The sequence below is a fragment of the Lytechinus variegatus genome, chromosome 17 (genome assembly GCF_018143015.1).
Source record: "Lytechinus variegatus isolate NC3 chromosome 17, Lvar_3.0, whole genome shotgun sequence".
In the NCBI taxonomy this organism is placed as follows: Eukaryota; Metazoa; Echinodermata; class Echinoidea; order Temnopleuroida; family Toxopneustidae; genus Lytechinus; species Lytechinus variegatus.
In genome coordinates, this window is record NC_054756.1 from 7,696,548 (window position 1) to 7,715,390 (window position 18,843).

The following is an 18,843-nucleotide window of genomic DNA, read 5'->3' on the forward strand; positions in this document are numbered from 1 at the left end:
GAGGGAGAAATGGCCCCTCCTAGATAAAAAAATGGAAACCAACACAGTTTTACCATTTTACCCTTTCCATGCAGCCAGGCCAAAGACGCCCCCTCAACCGTACCTGTGGTATAGCATTCCCTCTGGCGTACAGCCCTCAAGCCAAGAAGAGGAAAATGTAAATGAATCTCGCAATGCCAGGTGGAGAAAAGACAAGGCCCGACAGGAAGAAGGACTGCAAGAGAGCCACATCTTAAAAGATACAAGAATGGAAAAGGCAGACTTGTCAACCTCTGGAAACTCATAGACACCAGGAGATGGAGTTTGAAGAACCTCCGAACCGAGAGGGAGAAATGGCCCCTCCTAGATAAAATAAACGGAAACCAACACAGTTTTACCATTTTACCCTTTCCATGCAGCCAGGCCAAAGATGCCCCCTCAACCCTACCTGTGGTATAGCATTCCCTCTGGCGTACAGCCCTCAAGCCAAGAAGAGGAAAATGTAAATGAATCTTGCCATGCCAGGTGGAGAAAAGACATGGCCCGACAGGAAGGACTGCAAGAGAGCCACATCTTAAAAGATACAAGAAGGGACAAGGCAGACCTGTCAACCTCTGGAAACTCATGGACACCAGGAGATGGAGTTCGAAGAACCTCCGAACCGAGAAGGAGAAATTTTACCCTTTCCATGCAGCCAGGCCAAAGATGCCCCCTCAACCGTACCTGTGGTATAGCATTCCCTCTGGCGTACAGCCCTCAAGCCAAGAAGAGGAAAATGTAAATGAATCTCGCCATGCCAGGTGGAGAAAAGACAAGGCCCGACAGGAAGAAGGACTGCAAGAGAGCCACATCTTAAAAGTTACAAGAAGGGAAAAGGCAGGACATTCAAGCTGACCAATGATCAATGGCTCCTATTGGTTGGTATTGTCAAGAAACTAGAATTTCAGATGGTGAAGATGCATACGAAATATGGCCCAATCCTTGGAGCAGGATGGTTAAAGCAGCATCAAGCTCTGCTCATTCATCAGGCCAGGATAGAGAAGCAGCTTCATGTTCTAGCAGTATTACACCAGCCATGGAAAGAAGGCAATCAGCACGAAATTTGATTTCCATCAGGGTGATTGGTTGGAAGTGGAGAAGTGAGAAAAGTAGAAGGATACGAATACAAAGTATCTGTCATGGTACCAGCAGGCAAGTTCTGGAAGCCAGTTACTAGTACGCTTGTTGCCTTACAAGAAGACGGAGCCAAGTGGTAAGAAATCGTGGTGGGAGGCGTAATGCATCCACTGTTGAGACCGTCAACAGTCTAACTGAGAAAGTTCCAGAAACAGCAAAAAACAAAGACCAGCATAAAGGGGCTGCCTTGGTAGGAGGACTTAAAGCTGTCAAGACTAACGTTTGCTGGATCTGCCAAGAGAGTTGATCCTGATCTGGATACATCCACACTACAGGGGGGCGTTTCATGAAAGGACTTGTCTAACGTTTTATCTGACAAGTCCCATTTCATCCGACAGTTACCACAGGAACAGTGCCTCTCAGCCAATCAAAATCATGGAAAGATGTCAGATCTGACAACTTGTCGGATGAAAATATTGATGAAACGCTCCCCAGGAGTATCTTCATCCTGCCATATGCAAATATTTCCACAATGCTATCCTACTTTCGGAATTTTCTCTCAAGAATACTTTTCATGAATATGACAATAAAATGCAGCAAATTTTAGCCAAGATTAGAACAAATGTTGCAAATATTCAATTTTGAAGGTCCCACAGGTTGGAATAACATCCACATACAAAAAAAAATTAATGGTGTCTTGAAAGACTTTTACAAAGCAATTCAAGTCTCATCTTTTGGCCTTGGGTTTAAATAATTTTGATCGAGTTACTATGATTGTAAATATATCAGCTTTGCTTACATGACTTTATTTCCTTTCCCCCTCCATCTGTTTGTTGCTCATTTGATTTATTTTGTAATGTATATGCTTTGACTTTTGCACACAAGTGTCATCTTCTATGAAAGATGTCTAGCTCTTTTTTGTAGTCCAAAATCCCCATCAAACCATTTGTAATGTAATTATACTTTCAAAAAAAATTCTCCTTTTATGTGCACATATTATCTTTATGATGAAAGAAATAAATAAAACAAAAAAATAAACTGAAATTCTAGCATGATGTTGGGTCTTTTTCCAGCAAGAACAATGCACTGTCCCACATGTGTGTATATTAGTTGGCTTTCCTCTGTCAATTTTTTTTTCTTCAACTTTTGGATTTCATGATCTTATAAAGTTCAGTTAATGTCATTTTATCAGATCTAGATCTACTATGAGGTAATGACAATGAGCTTCTGTTTAAATCAGTGTTTACTAAAACTACATTCATTTATTCTTAAGGTTGGGCAGGTAAACTTCAAGGCTCCTTTCCTATCTTTGGGACAACTCGTCAGGACCCGGTCTAGTTGCCTCTCCCATTTCAATGCCACAACAAATAGCCATAATCTCAATAGCACCTTGGATCATAATATTTAGGTCCTTCTTCAAGACTCGCTTCTATGGGTCAACTTTTCAGGACCAGGGCTCTGTAACACAAAGTTTTCCAATCAATCGCTAAATACCAAAGACCAATCAAGATCAATGTTGCATACACACTGACTGACCGGGAACCAATCAGTGCAGTTCTTTCATATTTGCAATTCATCACAAAACTTTGCGTTATGGAGCCATGGTCTAGTTATTTCAATGACCCAGCAAGAAGCCATTTATTTATAATCCTAATATCAACTGTGATCATAATAAAAAGATTTGTCTTCAGGACCAGGTCTAGTTACCTCTACCTTTTCAATGCCCCACCAACAAGGCATAATCCCGATATCACCTTGGATCATAATCTGTAGGCCCTTCTTCGAAACCTCTAAACATCATCGACGGACCAACTTCTTCGAAACCTCTAAACATCATCGACGGACCGACTTGATGGAGATTGGCAGCGTCCCAGGGCTCCAGACGAGGGATATCCGGTCTCACAATTGACACCATGCCGTGCCAGTAGAGCGGAACAGCCATCTTGCCGACAATGGACCAGGTATTCGATGCAGGATCGTAGCACTCGATGCTATCCCAGTTGCGACGATCCTTCAGGTTGTCCCCACCGGCAACGTAGATCTTGCCTGTAACAGAGATGTCAAGTTAAAAGAACAAAGCATGAGATTTTAAGGAGGGAACCTGGACATCACAAACTTTTATTTTGGCATTTCAATGTTTTGGATACCATATTTCTGAAGAGCCCAATAAAAAGAATTCAGTCCATGGGGGCCTTGAAGGTAAAGTTTAAAGAAAAACAAATAATGAGATTTTCAGCAGGGAACCTTGACTGTGTAAGATCGTGAAGAGTTATGAGGTTATTGAAGCAATGGCATCCCAAACTGTCGTTCTTGCATTTCAATATTCATGATACCATACTGTATCTCTGCACAGCATGATTGAAAGCATTTCACAACCCAAAATTTGGTGGGAATCGGTCCATGGGGCCGAAGATTTGGCCGATAAGGCCATACATACATTAGCCGTATTGAAACCAGTGTAAAATGACTTTGTTCCAAACAGCCATTAACAAGGCCAACTCACAATGATTTCAAAGGGGCATATTTGGTATGTTCAGGTCTGTCATCACGCTCTATCAAAATAAAGTCATCAAAATGTTGAAATTTCCAGAAGAAAACTAATGTCACCTTATGAATGGGGTTGAATGTGATGTAGACATGAAAAACATACATGAATTGGAAGGGGAGCTAGGGTCAATAATATGGAGTCTTGGGTTTACTTTCCTTACCCATATTGTGTGTCTCTTTTTTTTACTTATTATTAAAGAACAATATCACAACAACTGACAAAAGGTAAAATATTGGCAATTAACAGGCAAATAACAAATTTCTGACATTGAATCTAGATGTCTGTTGTTGCTTAAAAGCTCCCTGAAATACGATTCTTGAGCCAATTTCATGAAAGTGTACATGAATATGCAAGGAAAGTCCTAATTATCATAATGCACCGTAGTATGCCTTTTCCAAGGAAGTATTTGCAAACCTAGATCTTTCATCCATTAAAAGGAACCATTTCTTTTTCACATCAATATATGTATTTTATGTCAGTTTATGAAAATGGATTTAAAAGCTAACTAAAACTTTAAATAGATGATAATGATAAAGGTGCCTCAAATTGTGCATCATGACATATAAGTGACACCAGAGACAGTCTTTGCAAAGACCACTTTCTGTAATCAGCCCCTAGATCGACTCTATTCTCACCATTATTGACCGTTACTCCAGCACATACATGAATGTCCAGCGTAGGGGCAACATCAAAAGCAACATCGTTCTCTGGATCGTAAACATGGACGTCACGGGTTGGTCCTCCGATGATGTAGAGGGCATCGTTTAGCAGGACACTTTTGCTACCTGAACAGAGAAATGAATGATTAAAATACATGTATAGTTGAATACTGCCCAACTATGACAAAAGGATAATTGAACTTTTTATAATGTGTTGATATTTCAGAAATACATGTAGAACTCTTCTTCCTGGCTAGAAAATTACACTTTATAACTTACTTCCTTTTGTCAAAGAGGAGTAAAGGGGCTTTCACAATTGCTCTTGCTATCATTTGCAATCATTTGGTCACAATAGATGTTGCACACAATTGCAACGGTTGTAAGCAGTCGCACCACCAATTGTGAAAAGGGTTCTTGTTTAAGCTTAACAAGACTGTGCAATTTAGGGAGACCATATGGGGGGGAGGAGGGGCTTTCTAAACCCCCTTCAGATTTCGGCCACCGACCGTGCGATAGTGTCATAAATGGGCACATACGTTGCCCGCAACTTTATCTATGAAATTGTATTGTTATTTTTTCCCATGAAAGTCAATTTCAGCCACAATAATTATGCTAATTTATATATAACTCATATGTGAAATCATGTCTTTTGCTCTAATTCCTAAAATGAAGATCAAAATGTGCTAATTTTTGGGTTTACAAACCATTAATGGTGTACTATGAAGAAAATGTACCCAAATAAAAATTGCAATTTCCGATCAATTTTCTAAACTGTATTATAGGCTCCATAACATTTGCTCAGGATGAAAAATCTGCACGCTAAGCTAAACATAAAACCTAAACTCCAAAACTCAATAAACCCTTATCAATATATTTACATTATTCTGAACAAAAAATTCTATAATTACAATCCTAACTCTAACCCCGTGACCTCTTGAGATATTAAGACCGGAGCAAATGTTGTGTCACCATATTTTATTGTTTTCACATTTTGTATTCTTTTTTTTATTTGTTGATATCACTAATGCAATCATGAGCAGCATTAAAATCAAGTCGTTTGGGATTAAGTTGGAGACAGAGAGGGCTTCATACAGCTGTTCATAAAGTAACACATGACTCAAAAAGGTCGACCAGTTGCAAAAAGGGCTGTAACGGTGACAATGTAAAGCACACCTTTTGTTTTCAGCTCCAGCGTCTTGATAATACTCCATGTCTGTGCAGCCGTGTCGAAACATTGCATCCAAGGAAAAGCCTGGGAATCACTCATCATTCCCCCGATAACAAACAGTCTTTTATGATAGCCGACGACAGCCGGAAATGTGACAGCCTCCGGCATTGGTGGACAAGTCTGCCATCGCTCCTTGTCCGGACTGAAACATTCCACGCTGTTCAGGTTCTCCCGACCGTTGTAACCCCCGGCGACAAAGAGATGGCCACCGACTACGCCGGAACCATGCTGATACCTGCCAAGATAAGAAGCGAAGTCAGGAGATAATTTTCCTGGTATTGCATTACAATTTACTCTACTTTTTTTTTGAAGACTTGTACACAAACGTCTTTTGTGTAGCACACTTTTTTACATAAGACTGTACTACTTTTCTCTAATGACCGAAAATGCTAATAAAGTCCCTGTAAGTCTTGAATTAGATGAACCCATGAAAATCATCTTTGCCTAACAAGCACTACATTCAAATCCTTCAAATTAACTTCCCCCTCCTATTCCCCCTTATTTTTGTATTTACTTTTTATTCGGGGGAGGGGCACTTTTTGGTCTTACTGTATGTTCAAGTACAAAGTGCTACCCAATTATGCGCCCTGGCATCACCTAAAACCTTCCACAAGACTGGAAAAGGGGACAGTCATGAAACACAGCTTCTTGAATCACAGAAACATTGGGGTGAAAATAATCTCTCTGCCCGGGTTAAAGGAATTATATGTCAAAAGTGCTACATGTACTTAAATGGACCGATACAGGACATTGGAAATCTTACCAGTATATTGCCAAAGTTCTTTGTCTACAACAGCTTTTCCCTACTTTTCCCTTCATCTCATCACATATGGTTTAATTTGTTCGTCTACAACCAATTCATCTACTTATCACTTTGTCTACTTGCCTTTTGTCTCATTTCCAATAAATAGGCCATTATATCCAATTTCCACTTGGGACAAATGAAATGTTAGAATAATATTGTAAATGAGACCAACTCAGAAATAGAGGCAGAGCAACTGCGAAACCAAGTGAATGTAAACAGTCTTACCTGGCTGTGACAAGTGATGGCACCCTAATCCACGTTTCCGACTGATCGTCATCGATCTGGTAGCGCCAGACGTGGCCGAGACATCCCTGCTCCCCATCGAATCCTCCAGTCACGTAGATAGAATTCCTGAACTTTGCCACGTCGTACATGACCGTGTTCCTCAGCAGGTATGGCATTATGGACTGCTTCCCCCATGACAGAGGCAGCGTCCCGGGGTCACACCAGTAATGTTGAAGACTACTGCAAGGAACAAGAATACATACTTAATAAATGGCACTTCTAAAGGTGGTGGTCTACCGTCTACCGTCTAGTATGACTTGGGCTATGGTCCAACTCTTTTGGCAAAATCATTGGAATTATAGAATTGTGACATATTTCATACATGTATAAAAGCTATAAAAGCAGTGTGAGAGTATAATTGCTATTAAAATTGGTCTATAACATTAACAACTATGTTTTTGGTCCATTTGGTATCATATCCCAGATAATCTAATCCTATTTTGTCCATGACCACTCTGTTTACTAATCTTTTGGTCTAATTACCACATGAAGTCTTTATTATTTCTTCTTATTCCCATCTTAATAGGCAATTACACATTTTGTCTACTAACCACTTGTTCTAACACAACTTTAGTTAGACAAGCTGTTTATGAAATATTTTTACAAGAAAACGAAGTGGACTTCACACCCACTAACCATTAGATTAGAATCAGACTGCAAGTTATTACATGTACAGGTATGAGACCAGGGGGGGTGTTTCACAAAGATTTAAGTATGACTTCGGTCGCACTTAAATGTCGACGCGTACATGCAACGCGCAATCTTATTGATCAATACGCAGTAGTGCACGTCCTCTTGGCATGATCTGACCAATGCTGTCATGCCTTTTATACTGCGCGCAACAAGACATTTAAGTGCGACTCTAAGTCATACTTAAATCTTTGTGAAACACCCCCCAGGTGTGATCTTGATTAACAGCAATTGGACTAATTGAAGGGAGACCACTGGGGTTATGCCCACATAATATTTGACTATATGGGAAGACGCAACGATTGCACATGTAGACCAAATCAGTGAAACCTTTTGAAAGGGTACTCCAAAACTTTTCTTTAAAAAATATTACACAAGAATATTTTGTTTGGGCTAAAAAAGAAAGCATGTTTATACATACCTACTACTGTTACCAAGCTGACTAGAATGTACTCCCCCTAGAATGACCAAAGCTTCCGTCTGATTGGTTGAGCTCCTTGGACTTCTCCATTCAGCAGGATAGGGGATACAATCTTCCTTACATAGAAATGCATTCTGTAATATAGTCTTGCAGCCCGAACTATCTACAATAAGTTCATCACTCAATATCAAATCAAGGTTGTCCGTTGGTAGGTACAGAAGCCTAACGAGCCTTAACAATTCCACAAGATGGCATCTTCTAGATTTCACATCATGCGACACCCAGTCCCTGATACTCCTAAAGAGATCCATCTCGCTTGAAATGTTCAGGTTATCTTGACCCAGCAGTGAACGCAATTGCTCAAAGCCGGCCTCAAGAAAGGACGTCGAGGACGAGGCTTCTGGAAAATTCTTAAGAATGTACCTCTGGGTGGCTCGGAGAAGCTCTCCACACCCGTGGGCATCCGCAAAGGAGTACATCTCAAAACAGTTTTGAAAATCCAACTGCCTTCGTAGGAAGTCAGAGCATGCGTCCACCAGACGTCCTAATAATAGATAATTTGCGGAAACAAGTACATCCTGGACATTCTCTTCCGTGATCCGTAACTTACCAGTGTACATGAAATCCAGAAGAAGATTCAGTGTAGAAGAACAGGTATCTTTCATGTCAAAGGTGGTCCGGGATTCTTCTCTCATTGGTCCAGTCAGTAGGGCTCGGAAAAAAGGACTGCTTGCAGCGAGCAAGATCCGATGGCAGGGGAACTCGGTGTCTCCTGCACAGAGTTTCATATCGGTCAGTTCCAAGGCACCTCGCATGGCTTGAAAGGACACTCCGAGGTTCTCCACCCAAATGCAGTCCTCGTAATCACAGAATGCACGCTTCTCCTGCATGTCCAACAGCTCATCCATTTTCTTTTCCTATTATCTAGAAGCCTGGGGAAAACAAGAATATGAATGAGTCTCGTCTGGTAGATCACAAGATTTTGATACATACAAATTCCCCAAACAAGAGATTTCAAGTGTTTTAATTCTTCATTTTTCAGAAAGAAGTATATACTTTTTATTACATCAAGCTCAAAAGTTAGTGAACACCACCAGAAAAATGAACACATAAAGTTCTGCCATGTTTGAAATATTTAATTTTAACTGTGAATTCGGGTAATAAAATGTTTTGATACATGTACATTCAATAAAGTTTGTTTCTCTGGCCTCGTCGAACATTGTAGTGTAGTTGTTGTCGACATTCAAGACTCACCCTGTCCTTCCTATTGGCTAGAAGGGCTCCCACTAGGAACTAACAATGATTTGATTGGACTGCTTCCGAAAAGATGGGGGGAACTTTGAGACATATGACAGGAAAAAGACGATGTTTAAAATACCGATTTGTGACAATCATAGCGATGTAACATCTCGGAGAGAAGTGACAAAATTTATGACAAAAGTTATGACAGTGTTCCAGAATACCACCCCTGGATGATGTCATTTATGTTATTGTTAAGCGCCACTCACACATATTGCGAGGTTAGTATGCTATACTAACCTCGTGCTACAAATGTGTTTACTCAGTGGATTTTATAGTAGTCGGTTAACATCACTTAATCTTAACGCAAAAAATGTTAGCCGAAACTCATTCTGCTACTCACTAGGGCTTTCCATTTTCAATTTTTTAAACATTTCTTAATATAAAAGCACATAAAAAAGAGCAAAATCGCATACCTCGGCCTGGAAAGTGGCTTCGCATGTCTCTTCCACAGAAACAATAGGAAGGTCGTTTGTGGCGCTAATTCAATTCACAACCTTAATTCAGCTTGACGGTATTTTTTAAACTATTCTCTATTCATTGCATGTGCAATTTCCATGATTGTTTGATAAAATAGAGACACCAATAAATGCAATAACTTCAAAAACATACTTTTCATATTATTTTCATGATTTTTTCTGACGATAGTACCCCTTTTTGGAAAATATTCAAAGCGATGACAAATTAAACAAAAAAATGTAAAATTCTACCGACCTTGAACGAAGCCCGCAAGTGCTACCGTTCATTTGTCAATATTAACGTTCCACCAGTAATACAGTAAATAAATTGGACACTTTACCAACTTCGCGTAACGCTTTGCATCGATTTAGGTGTAAAATAGTTTTTGTGCCTAGTAGTATTTCCCTTGTACTTTTGTAGTGTCTTTGATATTTGATATGAAGATGAATCACGCACCCTCTTCAGCTTATTTGACAGAAAATTAGGATAATACTATATAGAAGCTCCGTTACCGGTTTTTAAGGATTCAACTTTCTTCCCCTATGCTATCCCCTATTGTTATGCTCAATTAAGTCCTGGGACTGAATAAACCATTGTTAGGCTCCAGTGCACTCTCCCTGGCTTAACAGGTGGAACATTTTTGCATTGGGTGTGTTGCCTTACCAAGCACTAAGGCTTCACTATCTGCTCAGAAGTCAAACAGGGAGGACCTATGGGTCATTGGTTTAGAAATGCTATTGGAAAATTGAAGTTTTTTTAACTTGGATTTAGGGCAGATAGCGCTGCATTTTCCATTTTAAGCATCAAGAACATGACTGCTGAGAATTGAGGCCTTCCTGATGATTTCCTGCTTTTAGTCACAGACGTCAAACTGTAAGTGAAATGATTTTTGATTACTGTTCATTTTATATTATGATTGTGTCATTGAGAAAGTCAAGGTCATTAAAAAGGACCATTGAATTCTATATAAAAGAGAAGAGTGTTAGTTTATACTAAAACTATCTCCAATTTAATTAATGTCATGTTAATTAATTAATATGAAGGATTTTGTACTAAAAGAAATGCTTTTTAGGAAGGAGTCATTTTCTTGTTATATGTAAAACATTTTGAGGACTGATCATGCTTATTAATCATTTGAGAGATTTAAGACATGAGTATTATGAAGATTGGAAGAAATTATTCCTTTGAATACTGGAATTAATCTAGGGAATCACCTGTATGAATATTGTGAAGATTTACAGATAATATTCCTTAGATTGTTTATAGTATACCAGTCGAGAATTAATCTAGGGAAGTATATATATATATGTATATCAATATTGTGAAGATGTGAAGATCTTATTATTCCTTAGATTAGTCATAGTTTGGGTAATGTTTGTTTTAGATGGATTCCGATTCCGGTTAGGATTCCACTTGTGGTTCAACTGGTCGTCCCACCGGTTATCCCAATTCTGGTTCTGAGTTTGGTTCCAACCGCGGCCATTGTAGCCGTTCCGGTCCCATTTCCGGATCCACCATGATCATGACTGTCAAATCCCGCTATGGACAAGATTTGTAAAGAGAGTCAGAGGGAAGACAGATCCGTCGTCAGATGATGTAACTATATAACGATTTGTCAGTATCAATGAACATTGAACTGGAGTGATTATATCACCTTATCAAGTGGGTTACTTTGTATGTTATTCCAAAGACTTTTATTTTATGTTATTTGTACTCAGAAACAAAGCCATTGAATCATTGTTCTACAGAACCTGAATACAGTTTTAATAAATTCTTTGAACTGTATTTTTATTGTTCATGTAATTGTAATTCATTTTATGTCCTCTTGAGTTACTTGGGTGTGACAATTGGTTGCGAGAATTTATTGTATGTCCTCTTGGGTTGACTTGGGTGTGACACCGGTACGAGAAGAAAAATCAGCGCTTATGTTATGACGCAAAATTTTTGATATTCATCATCCATAGGGGGAAATGACTTCACATCGTTCATTAAAGGGGAATCCAACCCAAATAAAAGCTTGTTTTTATAAGGAAAGGAAAAATCAGACAAGTTGATAGGTGAAAGTTTGAACAATATTGGACAAATAACAAGAAAGTTATGATTTTTTTTAAGTTGTAAATATTGCTAATCACTATGCCCATGGAGACTTCAAATTGGCCGCATATGGGATGTCATAGTAATGTAGGCAAGGACTACTTTTCCATACACTCCAATACATATTTGGCTAAAATGTAATTTTTCACAAAAGTTTTATTTCAAATTATATTTTTCTTTCATGAGGACATAAAAACAATATACTACCTGGGTTATATTTAGATTACTTCCCCAGGGGAATGGGTACTTAGGAGAAAACCACAAATCTCTGATAATTAAGTACATGGCCTATGGGAAAGTTGTCCTTGCCCCTTGTCATAATTTACTTACCCAGTTGCTAATTTGAAATCTACATAGTATTAGTGATCTCAATTTTAAAGCAGCTATAACTTTCTTATTGCTAGTCTGATTTCTTTCAAACTTTCACCATTCTGTTTTATTTATTTATCTCCTTTTAAACACAACATTTTATGGCCAAGGCTGGATTCCCCTTTAAGTTTCAGGAGGACTTGATTTTATAAATCCTCTTCTGAAATTTGCGGGAGCTTGTTGCAATTTTGCATGCGCCATGCCTTCAATTTTGCTGTAGGCCTAGGCCCTAGATCTACACAGCCAAGGCCATGGCATTGGCATTATATGGGAGGTTGAGCTCGAGTGCTGGCGGTGCCAGAGCTACCAAGTCTCACGCATTATGCGTGAGACTCATGCATTTTGGACTCTTGTTCATCCCCTCATATCTCTGTCTCACGCAACTCTCACAGCCTATCCCCATATGCTTTGTACACAATGTCTGTGATCTCACTCAGATTCACAGAAAATCCAGGGCTGCCAACTCTCACGCAATCTGCATGAGTCTCACGCAATCTGCTTGAGTCTCACGCATTTCACCCGATTCTCACACTCTCATGCTGATCATAGGAATTCTCACGCTGAACCCCGAAAATAGAGAGAAAAAAGTTTATTAGCCTATATCGGATATTCAATAACATTATAACCCGGCCAGGCGAAAGTTTCAAAGTTTTTAACCACACAAGCGCAAAGCTAATATACCATCAATGCAAATTGGTTTCGGTTTGCCGCGCAAAGACAAGATATTGAGTTGCGATTGGCTTACTGTATTCCGCGTGTGAGTGCCGGTGGCGTCGAAATTTTACTATGAAGCGGGGGTTTTGTGCGCACGAGGCACAACGAGCGATCGAGTGTCAATGCAATGCCAGCAGCCATGCCATGCGATAGCCCGCCGGCCCGGCCGGCACGGCGCTGAGATGCCGCGCCGGCGCCCGCGCAACTCAGTATACTTCTACTTCAGATTTCAGCCAGTAGGTAAGTTGTCTCTTGTCTTGTCTTGAAAATATGTTTTGATCAGATCCTTAGATATGCCATTATTATGATAGTAAGAATGACTTTGGAAGGATGCTTGTATAAATTGATATAGTGCTATGAACTATGTTGTGTGTATTCTATTGAGAACGAAATTTTGATTAAATTTTTCTCTAAAACGAGTTTGATTGAGGGTGACACTGACTGTCTCTGTACCACTGTAATCTGAATCTGAATCTGAATCTGTGAAGTTCCTGGTCCTGATCCTCAAGTGGATATTGATGACCAATAAGAACGTTAGCGATCGAGAGAGCTCAATATTTTTAGTACATTTTGGAGTTGAGTCCCACCACTTTGCAATTGGCTGGAGGGACTATAGTAATTATTCCTTTCACGATAGTATCCCACAGTTTATTTTTGAATGTCTCAGGGGTCTTGGAACAAATGACATCAGGAGGAAGAAGGTTCCAAGCCCGGATGGTTTTCGGGAAGAATGAATGACGGTAGATGTCGGTGTTGCATCTGATGTTGGAGAGGGAGAGTCTATGGTGACCCTTTAGGGCCTTCCTTGGTTGAGTAATGTACTCAGGTCTGGGTATAGCGACTCGGTCATGGATGGACTTGTAGAGCAACGTCTGTCTGGATACAAACCGTCTGTGTTGAAGCGGCTGCCAATCCAATTCTCTCTTTAGGTCAGATACATGCACATCCATGCCATATTTGCCTGTGACAAACCTCGCTCCTCTGTTTTGGACAGCCTCCAATTTGTTGATGTGTTTAGATAAGAATGGATCCCATATGCTACAGGCATATTCCAGATGTGGTCTAACTAGGCAGGTAAAAGCTGCTTCCCTGATTTTCTTAGTAGAAAAGCCAGATAGATTACGACGAATCATTCCAAGCATACAGTTCGCTTTTGTTGCTACTTTGTCCACTTGACTCTCCCATGACATGGTTTGAGTAAGTTCTATTCCGAGGTAAGGATGCTGTTTGACCTCTTGCAGAGTAGTACCATTTATCGTGTACGCTTGGGGGATCAGATTCCGTCTCTTCTTTGCAATTCGTAGTATATAGCATTTGGACACATTGAATTCCATTTGCCACCTGTCTGCCCAGTTGGAAAGCCTGTCAAGATCAGACTGGAGGATTTCTGAGTCGATTCTGGAATTGATTGTCCGGTAGAGGATGCAGTCGTCCGCAAATAACCTCAAATTAGAAGATATGTTTGACGAGATGTTGTTGATATAGATGAGGAAGAGTAACGGGCCGAGAACGGACCCTTGCGGCACGCCTGATAATACCTTTGCCGAGTCCGAGCTCTCCCCATCAACTACTACCCTCTGTGTTCTAGTTGTCAGCCAGATCTCAATCCAACGTAAGAGTTGGCCATGGATGCCACACTTTCGTAGTTGAAGGAGAAGCCTTTGATGAGGTACCTTATCAAAGGCTTTGCTGAAGTCTAGTATCACTACACGAGCGCCGACCTAACTTAGATCGACGGTGTGGCTGACGATCTGCGTTAGATGTTAAAGTATTTTAATTTTTATTTAGTCTGTGTGACTGTGCATGTTGGGTGTATTCTGTATAATTCAAGAACCTATATTTTCATAAATTGGTATCTTAAACTCAATTCTAGTGAATAATTGACAATAATAATAATGACCAGATGATGAATAATATGGTTGGAAATACCCCTTATCGACCACCTAATCTTCTAAGCTTTGTATCTGCGAAAATATTCATCAATTTTACCCAGTTTTCATCTCATTTGTGCAGAAAATTGAGCAGATCAGATTCCCATGTTTCTCACGGCGACTCCGATTCAATCAGCGTATATGTTGACGAACAACGAATGCGACGATTTTACATTTGCTCATTTGCACCCATCTTTTGAAACCGACCACCCACGATACACTAAGTTTACGGCCTATTCTTGTCGCTGTGGCGAAGTATTTTGACTCTTCCAAATCAGTTCTGTGATGTCAACATGCTAAATGATCGTCTCACTACTTCCATTGCGAGCTCCGGCACATGATTCGACGATTCTAAAGCCGTTTCCTATCGGATTTCTTGGTTTTTCAGCGGGGTTTGGGTCTGGTCAATACAATTTTGATTAATTCTACTAAATTTTTACTTTTTGTTGCTTCTTTTTTTTTTCTCGTAAAATCGATTCTTACCGTTTCTATGGAGACATGCGCCTACTCTCCTGCGCGTATCGTTTGTAATACGCAATAATTTTAACGCGCGCAAGGTGGTCGGTTTCAAAAGAGGTGGTCGATATGTAGTAGTCTTACCATAGTGGCAGCAGAAGCAACAAAATTTTTTGGGGGGAGGTGCAGGAAACAATTAAAAGGTCATTGTACCGATTGTTCCATATATGACCACTTGTTCTAGTATCGTCTTGGGGAGCAGCAGATAATCACAGGTTGAGGTTTCACTGCTATTATAAAGAGAGTTGATATGGAATAATGCACATGTGGATTTTTTTTCAAGGTAAGTGAACTTCATTAAAAATAATCAATTAACCTATTTGAATCCTGCCTTATGTATTAATGGAATCACAGTTAAAAGTATGTGCCTGATTGCACCATTTAAATTGCAAAATTGTAAAAGCTCCCTACCGTGGAAGGGGGCACACCCCCCTTCCACACCATCCCCCCCTCGGGCGCTCCGCTCCCTTGCAATGTCTCACTCCAAACTCTTCTCATAGGTTGGCAGCCCTGGAAAATCTCACGCATATAGCTGGTCTTTGAACTTGGCATCTCTGCAGTGCACGTTATTCAGAATCATAGGGCCTAGGCTATGCTAATTGTTGTGCTATCATTTTTTTTTTATATCTAAGGTAATCCTGCTCGCAGCGCCAATAAGGTAATCCTGCTTACCTTGGTAGTAGAGACGAGAGACATCCCCGGTATCCGACGATGAAGTTCCTTGAAGCTCTAGATCTCTGGTATAATCTCTTGTACTAAAAATGAGTTGTAGTGGTCTCTTGAAATGGTCTCTGGAAATGGTCTCTGCCGTGGCCCGGCGTGGCAGCTCTTTATATACGGGGCTGCCGGGCCTACGCCGCTACGGCTGACTGGGCAGCAAGGGCTATTGATCGGGGGAAACCAGGGGAATCAGGGGCAGGGTCTCCTGCCCTACATGTACATTGTAATCTTACCGATTACTATATATCTTTGTGGACTTTGGCGCGGAGATGCCACAATACGCCGAAATGGCGGTAATGCGCTTTCCTACCACGTCAACTCGAAACGAGCATAAGTCTGAACTTCCCCCGGGGGCGCGCCCCGCACCCAAAACATCTTGCGCAAACGGCGAAGGCGAGGCCGGGTGCTAAAACGCATTGACGCCTTTACAACCAGCGGACGGGGGTTTGCAGTTATTATGACGTTTTAAATCCTGAATACTCACAAAAGCTTGTGACTGTAGTCTGTAGATCCTTATTTAGATGTTCTCCCAGTTGACTTCCTCCATGACAATGACTCTGCCTTGTTTCTAATCTAAATCGGTAACATCTAAATCAGGCTTTAAGACCTCGCTCATGCATGCATGCACAATACCGGCGCTAGCTATACGGTAACGTGTGTGGGACAAATAAACAGGGAAACGCTGCAAATTAAATGCGGTCAACGGTTATACATGCATGCATGGAGTAGCTTCATGATAAAATTGAAACCGCCCAAGTTACTTGCTTCTAGGCAGTGGGTCAAGCATATTGCGCATGTAGAATAGATTTATAATAGATCTGCCACAGCACTGTACATGTATACTCCCGCACAATGCTACAAGTACGATACCAAAGGTGGACTGTACTTTCACGGATAATGATGATAAAGATGCAGGGGCAGATACCAAAGAAGGGGGTGCAGTACACTGTGTGACCCCCGCATCCCCCCCCCCCGTAACCCTGTATCTCTGGGAGTAAAAAAAATGTGTCTGGCCTTAATTGGGGGTAAGTACTAGTATTTTTTTTTCAAAGAAATCTTTCGGGGAGGACTCATGAAATTCAAACTAGTACTCCCCCCTGTAAAAAAACTGTTCCGAGCCCTGACGGGATAATAGTTTTTTATGTTCTTTTACAAACTATTTTTTTGCTTTAATTTATACCCAGGCAATATCTTTAGATATTGCATGGGCAAAAGAAAACAAAATAGATACTATTTTGTAAAACATTCTCTTAAATCTTTCTCGAGATTTCATATCAATTAAGATAATCAATAAAGCTCTAAAAGCGTTAATATGGTATGTAGGAGAAAATAGCTCAATGGCTTCATCACAAATTGACAAACTAACAAGTTTTTAAGACATTTTAATAAAGCTTATAATGTATAGAGAAACTTGAATAGAAATTCAGTTGGCAAATTCAATAAGATTTTATGGAAAAAGAACTCATACGATCGACGCTTCCATATTAGGCATTCCAAATTTTATCAACTTTTTCATTATCTTTTCAATATATTCATCTCCTTTTATGTTCATTTTTTGTCTAGGGTGGTCATTGAATCTACACACTAAATATTTGGATGTTTTCTTTTTCAAATTTATGGTAAGTGATAGATTCATCCCCCCCCCACAAAAAAAAGAGGGAGCAAACTGAGAACAAAGTTTCTTCTTCCTAGTACTGCAGTCAATCTCCACCTTTGAGATATGATTCTATACAAAGGGGAAGTCCAGTCATATAAAAATGGAAAATTAAAAAAGGATAATTAAAAAAAAGCACAACACTGAAAATCTCCTTCAATTTCACTTTGGGAAATGCAACAGCGCCCTGATGACAAGCTCGGTCACTTCACTCCCTCGCATTGATTGTATTAAAATATACCCCCTTCCCTTGATGAAAATTTCTACTTACAGCCATGATCAAAATAAACTACATGTATATTTTGTTTATTTTCACCGAGAACTAGTGAGTGGTGTCCTCTTGTTTCCAATTTGAATGCCAAGACATTTATACAAGTTTTGTTTTATTTTGAAATATAACCTTTCTTTTATTAAACATCACATTTTGATGATAATCGAGATTTTGTGAAGGGTCAACATCATTTTCATCAGCAGCAGCAGCATCAGCATCATCATCACCACCATCACCATCATCATCTTCACCATCATCATCATCAGCAGCAGCATCATCAGCAGCATCATCATCATCTTCACCATCATCATCAGCAGCATCATCATCATCTTCACCATCATAATCATCATCTTCACCATCATCATCAGCAGCATCATCATCATCTTCATCATCATCAGCATCACCATCATCTTCACCATCATCATCATCAGCAGCATCATCATCATCTTCACCATCACCATCATCATCATCATCTTCACCACCATTGTCATTCTTCAGGATTATTTAATAAAGCAAATGTTTGGGTTTTTTCTCAGTTGATATGTTAATAATTGTAGTCATCCATTCTCCTCATTCAATATGATATTTAAAGGGGAAGTTCACCCTGACAAAAAGTTTATTGTAAAAATAGCAGAAAAAATAATGAAAAATATTGCCGAAGGTTTGAGAAAAATTCATCAAATAATTAAAAAGTTATTAGACTTTCAATTATTTGATTTGTGACGTCATATGCGAGCAGCATTCCTACATAGCGAACGGTAAAAAATCAATGAAATGTCATTTTCTCAGAAAATTGAAAATGGTTTTTACTGTACCTTTTGTATATCAATAGACAAATCATTTCACACCTGATCATGAATAGAAAACAAAATGAAGTCATCAGGAACCATGTGAAATTTGAAATTCATGCGTTTTATATTACATAACACATGGGGCAGCTGCTCGTTTATGATGTCACAAATCCAAAACTTTGAACTCTAATAACTTTCTTACTCTTTAACGGATTTTCCTCAAACCTTCACCATTATTTTTTACTATTTTTTCTGCTATTTTTACAACAAAGTCTTCTTCAGGGTGAACTTCCC

General features: G+C 39.7%; 1 protein-coding gene across 3 annotated transcripts; it reads right to left on the minus strand.

The window, feature by feature from the left end:
* Positions 1 to 2,743: 2,743 nt before the first annotated feature.
* On the minus strand, positions 2,744 to 16,462 carry LOC121430539 (kelch-like protein 24). Of its 3 annotated transcripts, XM_041627841.1 has the most exons (7): positions 16,318 to 16,462; positions 9,447 to 9,527; positions 7,732 to 8,663; positions 6,561 to 6,800; positions 5,476 to 5,765; positions 4,279 to 4,428; positions 2,744 to 3,141 (listed from the first exon to the last, which is right to left on the minus strand). In XM_041627841.1, the coding sequence occupies exons 3-7, from the start codon at positions 8,637 to 8,639 to the stop codon at positions 2,846 to 2,848; spliced, it is 1,884 nt and encodes a 627-aa protein (XP_041483775.1). In that variant the 5' UTR covers positions 8,640 to 8,663; positions 9,447 to 9,527; positions 16,318 to 16,462; the 3' UTR covers positions 2,744 to 2,845. The 3 variants fall into 3 exon arrangements, with proteins under 3 accessions (XP_041483775.1, XP_041483776.1, XP_041483774.1); XM_041627842.1 differs by lacking the exon at positions 9,447 to 9,527 and having other exon boundaries at positions 6,561 to 6,797; XM_041627840.1 differs by lacking the exon at positions 9,447 to 9,527.
* Positions 16,463 to 18,843: the final 2,381 nt, after the last annotated feature.

Excerpts from the sequence above, each read along its gene's own strand:
- LOC121430539 (XM_041627840.1), bottom strand. The coding sequence starts at position 8,639 with ATGGATGAGCTGTTGGACATGCAGGAGAAGCGTGCATTCTGTGATTAC. Across the intron at positions 5,766-6,560 it reads CCATCACTTGTCACAGCCAG|GTATCAGCATGGTTCCGGCG; the intron begins GTAAGACTGTTT and ends TTATCTTGGCAG. Across the intron at positions 3,142-4,278 it reads TGGAGTAACGGTCAATAATG|GCAAGATCTACGTTGCCGGT; the intron begins GTGAGAATAGAG and ends TCTCTGTTACAG.